The sequence below is a fragment of the Ruditapes philippinarum genome, unplaced genomic scaffold (genome assembly GCF_026571515.1).
Source record: "Ruditapes philippinarum isolate M1 unplaced genomic scaffold, ASM2657151v2 ctg19942_1_1_1_1, whole genome shotgun sequence".
Taxonomy (NCBI): Eukaryota; Metazoa; Mollusca; class Bivalvia; order Venerida; family Veneridae; genus Ruditapes; species Ruditapes philippinarum.
The window spans coordinates 1-7,446 of NW_026858028.1; the positions used below are offsets into that span (position 1 = coordinate 1).

General features: G+C 32.5%; 1 protein-coding gene across 1 annotated transcript; it reads left to right on the forward strand.

Annotated features, from left to right (window-relative positions):
* Positions 1-1,477: 1,477 nt before the first annotated feature.
* On the forward strand, positions 1,478-6,004 carry LOC132751868 (short-chain collagen C4-like). The gene is made up of 4 exons (XM_060742077.1): positions 1,478-1,589; positions 2,630-2,898; positions 5,025-5,096; positions 5,374-6,004. The coding sequence occupies exons 2-4, from the start codon at positions 2,682-2,684 to the stop codon at positions 5,847-5,849; spliced, it is 765 nt and encodes a 254-aa protein (XP_060598060.1). The 5' UTR covers positions 1,478-1,589; positions 2,630-2,681; the 3' UTR covers positions 5,850-6,004.
* Positions 6,005-7,446: the final 1,442 nt, after the last annotated feature.

Below are 7,446 nucleotides of genomic sequence, written 5' to 3' on the forward strand. Positions count from 1 at the left end.
AGTATAAATTATCTAATACATGTAATACATCCTCATTTTTCAAAGAACTATCAAGCATGACAAGCCGGTCGGGATATGAAATATTTTTTCTAAAACAATGAAAATAGCCGCGTCATGACAAAACCAACATAATGGGTTTGCGACCAGCATGGATCCAGACCAGTCTGCGCATTCGCGCAGTCTGTTAAGGATCCATGCTGTTCGCTATCAGTTTCTATACTTGTTATACGGTTTGTAAGCGAACAGCATGGATCCTGATTAGACTGCGCGGATGCGCAGGCTGGTCTGGATCCATGCTGGTCGCAAACCCATTATGTTGGTTGTCGTGACGCGGCTCAAATAATGGTCTTTATCTCTATCTCACCCTTACTCTATTTATTGCTTATCTATGGACCTCCTCCTCCCCACCTATAAAAATCAAGCATAGCAATAGGGATGAGATATTAAATAACATCTCCACATGGCCATTTCCAAAGCATAATGCTCATTCCTTAAAAGGAGACAGTATTTCACGTGAAACATGCATGTATTTTTCATTTGTATTTAAAGGGGAAATAAATGTCCATATTATTAAAAATTTTTAAATTTTTATATTTTCCCCATTTTTCTTCATTTTGAAACCCTTTCGTTGTTTTCTATTAATATAACAAAAAAAAAAAGATAAACATTTTAAAAATTTTATTTGCAAGGCTAGAAATTTAAATTATATCTACAAGCGACTGACGGATAATTTTCAGACGGGGTTACATAATACTAGCTATTTTTTGTTTGTTCTAAGATAAAGATGGTGAACATAACATAAAATTTTAAAAAAAAAAGACAAAAACAAACAAAACTTAACTGATTTTTTTATTCGGGGAAAATTGTTTTCCAAAATGTTTGTTTGTTGTTTGAATAAAATTGTTTTTTAATATTGGGTAAAAGTTCATTTTTGAATTTTTAGGGTCAGCCCTAACTGTTTTTGGGACTTACTGTTGAGTTCATAGACGCAGGGTTATTCTTTATTTTTTCATGGAATGTGAAATATGCTACGTTTGTTTTTAAATTACGTTTACTGTACGTCATTAAAAAGTGTCTCGTCGATGCACCTATCGCATTGATTACTTTTGCAGTAAAATTTCCAAATTATTTGCTCATTTGTACATACTGACCTGTAAATTTGTTATCTTCCTTGTCATATTTAATCACCAAATTATAATGGAGTGTTACAGACATAGAGCACTGTCTAACATTTTTCATATGACATCGTGAGACTCGGTTTAGTTTACGGACAGCAATTGTTAAAGAATAGTAGACAAACGTCAGCAATACTGTTTGCGCTTACCTATATGCTGAGTGCTCGTACGAACAAATTCGTTTTTATAAAAAGATGGCAAGTGTTTGATACTTTTATTTCAAATCTTATAATTCATTAATGTTGTTACATGTCAGGATAATCTTTATGTGAAAATGTCCGATTTGCCCTATATCGCAATGCATGTTTGTAAAAACTGAAGGTTATCGCGCAAGTTCATAATTTCAACATAGTTTCTTACTTAGGTAACAATTTACTTTGAATTGAGGGACAGTTTGTTATAATATACTGACGTGTAAGTTTTGCTCTCTCTCTCTTTTTCTGTGATTTGTTTTTGTTATTATTTTTTTTCTCTTTTTTTTTTTTTTTGGGGGGGGGGGGGGTAAAATTTGATATATAGAGGATATTTTTTTTCCATAAATACAGGATTTATTTTCAGCGAGTGGTATGAAAAATAAATATTTCATGAGTGTCGGTAGCCACGAGTGAAATATGAAAATTTTCTAACCACAAGATGAAAATAAATCCTTTATTTATAAAAAAACTTGAATTTTCTGTTAATTATATACATTTTTCTTTTGATATTACAATTTGAATGATTTTCGTATTGGCTGAATTTAGAAAAAAGTAGTCCGACAAGACAGCAGTGAAAATACGGAAAATATGTTTCACTGCAGTGAAAAATAAATAGTTTACATTGAAAATACGAAAAATGAAGTACGCATTTTACTTCATGAATATTTCTCAATATTCTTTTTAATTTTTCATTAATAAGTATAAACAGAAATATCATTGTTATTATTAAATACCCATTGTATATTCACCAAGAAGATTTGTTAAGTTATATGTGCATATGATATTGTACATATTAATTTTTTTTTAGTTTGTTTGTTTTAGTTTTTAATAAAACAGAATATTTTATTTATCATGCAGAAATGAATCCTGATCATATTAATAATTAAAGGGAAGTAAATGCTAAAATATTTGCTATAGAAAGTTTCATACGTTATTCCCCTTCATTTGTCACAATCATTACTTTCATTCAAACTTGTAGATTCTATTGATTCAATTTTCAAATCTCAATTTACTGTAGCTAAATTTGATGATGTTATGTAAATATAAACAAATTCTTGAGTACAGACTCGTATATATGTATTCAAATGCATTTTAAGTAATTTTACTGTCTCATTAAACAGTCTCATTATTTTTCAGTTACATACGTTCATGTCATGTGCCATTTATGTATTATATGTTGTATTTGTATATATAATATGGTGATGAGCTTATTATGCTTAAACCAAATAATAAAATTTCTGTTCTCTTCTTTTTAATCAGATGGTGTGTTTCATAAAGAAGCATTGTAATTGGAACAAAAGATTTTGTTAAAATGGTGGTTTTAAAAGGGGATAAATATGTACTACTGTTATTTCTTATAACACATGCAGCTAAAACCTTGGCAGAAAAGCGGCTCCTCCTCCATTCGGAAGCTGATATAGCTGCAGAACTTATTCGATTACGGAGTGAGTTAGCAAACGTAACTCAACAACTTGGCACTGCACTTGTCGAAATTAAATCTTTGAAATCGACACAGTCAATCACTAACTGTAAGCTTATTATTTCTGTCGTAAATTTTTGACAAATGAACATATGAAAAACAAGCAAATTCCGTAGTTTGTTACTCACTTTTAGTATTATGTAACTCGGCCTATGAGTAAAAATAGATTAAGTTTATTCACTTTATTTGTTTGTTTGTTTGTTTTGGGTTTTACGTCACATCGACACAGTATAGGTCATATCGCGACGTTCCAGCTTTACTGGTGGAGGAAGACCTGAGGTGCCCTTTCGTGCATTATTTCAGGCACGAACGGGCACCTGAGTAGAACCACCGACGTTCCGTAAGCTAGCTGGATAGCTTCCTCACATGAAATAATCCAAAGTCCCTGTCGGGATTCGAACCCACAGAGGTGAGGGGCTTATTCAATTAAAAATATTATTGAAAGATTATGTAATTTCATTTAACCATTTATTTAAAGTATGTTGCCGTAAAAATTACAATCTTTGGTTCCAGCACACTAGAGTGTTGAAAATTGAGTCTCGTTCAAGCCGATGCTAGGGGTCGTGAGGGATGTTGCACGTTTTCATTATCCCTCATGTGTTTAGTGTATTTACATAATAATTATTTAATTATCAAATTAGAATGTGCATTACATAAACTTTTAGTGTTCAACTTTATTTGTCATCCAATGGAAACGATGTATTTCTTCAAAATAATCAGTGTTAATTTTCATAGAAGAACAAAACTCGATACTATGTATATGTTAGTGTTCATCCGTGCTGTTCTACAGAAATTAGAAACTTCGACGGGAGCGATAGCGACAGGAGAATGTTTCTAATTTCTGTAGAATAGCACGGATGAATACTAACATATTTAGTGTCAAACTTTATTTGGCCTCATTATCATTCGCTTTATTACGCCACTATGCGGTATGAAAAATAGAAGTCGACTATGGACGGAATTCGATATAGTATCGACTTTTGTTCTTCTATGAAAATTAACGCACAGCAATACAGTGTTTTCATTGGATGACAAATAAAGTCGGACACTAAATCAAATTCTGTTCATAGTCGCCTTCTATTTTTCATAGTGCTTCATGGAACCACGTTTGTAAAAATAGTAATTTGCACATGCGCAGCCGCTTTTGTGTGCCGCTTCTGAATATTAATTAAGTAAACATAACGGCGATCAAAAGGTCAACCTACATTAATTTTGCATTTATTGATAAATAAACATAATGTCTACTTTCACTCTCTGTCTACCGAAAAAAGTGAATAGACACACGTGACTTTCCTCTAAGTCAGAAATTCAGTCAGTTCAGATTTAAAATCTACGTCTTGGCGAAAAAGATACTGCATATGTAAAAGTAAAAACCAATACAAAAGGTCAATTAACATTTTTATTACGAAAGTGGAAAAAGGTCTTAATTAATTTCTGACTTGGAGGAAAGTCACGTGTGTCTATTCACTTTTTTCGGTAGACAGAGAGTGAAAGTAGACATTATGTTTTTGAAAATATATTACGTGACCTCGTGTTAACACGTGATATTTAATGTATACATGTATAAAACATATAAGATATTAGCTACTGAGTTGTCCAACTCGTCAAAGTGTATAAATGATATCAGGCCAAATAAAGTTTTACTAGTATTCATCCGTAGCTGTTCTACAGAAATTAGAAACATTCTCCGGTCGCTATCGCTCCCATCAAAGTTTCTAATTTCTGTAGAACAGCACGGATGAACACTAACATATATTAAGTAACTCCGGTTTATTTGGCAAAGCATAGTGTGAGACATGTATGATTCAATTAAAGATCTCACAAAAAAGGTTAATGAAAATCTAATAACTACGGACGTGTGGAATTTCTCACAATTGGGCTTAATTCTTTTATATTGAACTTTATGTGGCATTTTCCCACATAAACCATCCAAAATTATCTTTTGTCTATATGTCTTTTTGCCAGTATTTAAAAAGACGCTTTTGGTCTATTGCTAATTCATCATGCCTTTTATTGATTTGCATTATTAATTGTTTATTTATTGCATTGAATAAAATGGTATGATTGTTTGTTGGCATTATAATTGACCTTTGCTTTTATCACAATATGTTAAAGTGGTAGAAAGTCTGGAATTATAACAATTTTCATGTCACGTGCCGTTGTTTATTATTTTAGTACATCCGGGATCTATGTACGTCCGATGGGGAAAGAAGACCTGTCCAAATAGCACAGAACTAGTATATCATGGTAGGTATATTAAAACAACTATGAAATCTGCTTTAATTTCCTCAAATTTCTCGTTTTACTGATTATACCTGTACAAAAAACATTTTACGCTACCGATCTTCCAACAAGATTTTATGTGGACTTCTCCGAGAAAAGATCATGTCAATAGTATGCTTGATTTTGTTGTTTGTGGAACTGCTTAGTCCATCCTGAAAACTTTATTTGTTTATGGACATGTAATAACTACATTTACATCTGTTAAGCTTCAATTGCAATTTATTCATACTTATGATTTTAGGATATACTGCTGGAAAACATTTCAATGAAAAAGGCAGTGGTTCGAATAACATTTGTCTTCCCTCTGATCCAACATGGTTACACTATTTAGATGGTGATCAGGGCTATAGGGCTACTGTTTATGGTACAGAAACTGACATTCCAACAAATCCTTTCTTCAAGTATGATATAGATCAACAAGACATGCCTTGCGCTGCATGCAGAACAGACAGGTCCACGACTCTTATGATACCAGCCCGTAAAAACTGCTACCCGGGATGGACATTAGAATATTATGGTTATCTCGTCAGTGCTGCAGCGGTCACGTACCATTCGTACGAGTATGTCTGTTTAGACGGAGAGCCAGACTTTCTAGACAAAGGTGCAAAGAGTGATGATGAACATATTTTACATCTGGTCGAAGGTCAATGTGGCTCACTCCCTTGTCCACCGTATGTCGACGGTCGTGAACTTGCATGTGTCGTCTGCTCGAAATAGTTTGCTACATATTCTTTGTAATAGTTATAAATGTATCACACGTTTTAATTTGTTTCGGTACATGTTGTTTAAGTTTATGATTTTTGTCTTGAATTTGTTAATATGAAATGAATTTTATCGTCACAACATGATAGAAAATAAAACCTGATATCTGATATATAGTAATTAGCTTTATCGAAACAGTAATTAGCTTTATCGAAACAGTAATTAGCTTTATCGAAACAGTTATTAGCTTTATCGAAACATGACATCAGTTACCTTGCCGATACGGACCAATATCTTTAGCGTAAGTAGTTTAGATAAATATATTGCGTGCTTCCAAGTTGTGTCTAATTTGTTTGGGTAAGAAGGTCTATAATGCGACTAATTCTTATTTTTTATAAAAGTGACATGACGCCCATCCCATCCATAAGTGAAAAGGTAAAACTAAAAATAACTTGACATATTGCCATTATTGTGTTTATGAAAAAATAGTTATTAATTGACGTGACAAAAGGTAATTTATAAAATATCGTTAAGTGTATCGTTAAGACTCAATTTTTAAAAAGAGTGGTTTTATTTAAATTGTAGACATTTTTGACTATCAGTTATTGATCAGTCACCATAATAATGAAATATATTACTAATGCAACCCAAATTGACAGCGAACAGATGCGCATAATTTAACTTTATGGTTCATGATATATTTTTCAAAATTAAAAATCAACATACAGATTATACTTATAGGCTCCATACCACGATCTGTTCAAGTAATTTGATACTTTAACCTCATCTTACACAGCTGGTGAAATCATTGACAACACAAAAGATAATATTGAAACCGTAGTAAAGGCAAATGAAAAGCGTTGATCAATTTGACTTGTAGTTATAAATTCAAACTACTGCTTATGCAATGTAGGACTCAGCACGTTAAATTAACTGTCCAATGTTTTCAGTCTTTCTAGAACAACAGTTCCATAGAGTGTCAATAAACGCACTTGCTTAGCAGCCATTCTCCTATAACTGAAGCACTTAAAATTTTTCCCGTCTCTACTATTACATATGTACAGGCGTAAAAAGCGTACAGACAAGCTGAAACATATTAATTAAAACATTAAGAAGTATTTTTAGATGATCACAGCAGCCAAACCTGAATTTTTATGCTCCCCATAGGAATATTATGTAATCGCCACTTTGTCCGTCTCTACGTCCGTCTGTTCGCTTCTTGTCCGGGGTATAACTTTAAACTACAAAAGGTATCGATAGATGGATCTCATTGAGTATATTTTTTTTTCAAATTTACACTTTGAACTTTGTCCGGGGCATAACTTTGAAACAACAAGAGGTATCAACAAGAAACTAAGTAGGTTGATCTCATTCAGTAGAAGTGCAATACACAAATACAATAACTTTGAAATCAATACTGTTTTCATATATGATTAGGAATTGGATCAGAAGTTTAAGAGCTGTATTTTCCACAAATTTTATTAAATACCATAGCTGCAAAATCGAGACTATCGCACCGTAACTATTTAAAACTGGAATGAAACAATCTCGAGAAGTATTATATTCTTTTAAATTTACACTCATAACGATGTCAAAAGACTATATTTGGAAT

Bases quoted from the DNA above. Each gene is read 5' to 3' on its own strand.
- LOC132751868 (XM_060742077.1), top strand. From the start codon at position 2,682: ATGGTGGTTTTAAAAGGGGATAAATATGTACTACTGTTATTTCTTATA. The intron at 2,899-5,024 runs GTAAGCTTATTA...TTATTATTTTAG, and splicing joins GACACAGTCAATCACTAACT to TACATCCGGGATCTATGTAC. The intron at 5,097-5,373 runs GTAGGTATATTA...TTATGATTTTAG, and splicing joins CACAGAACTAGTATATCATG to GATATACTGCTGGAAAACAT.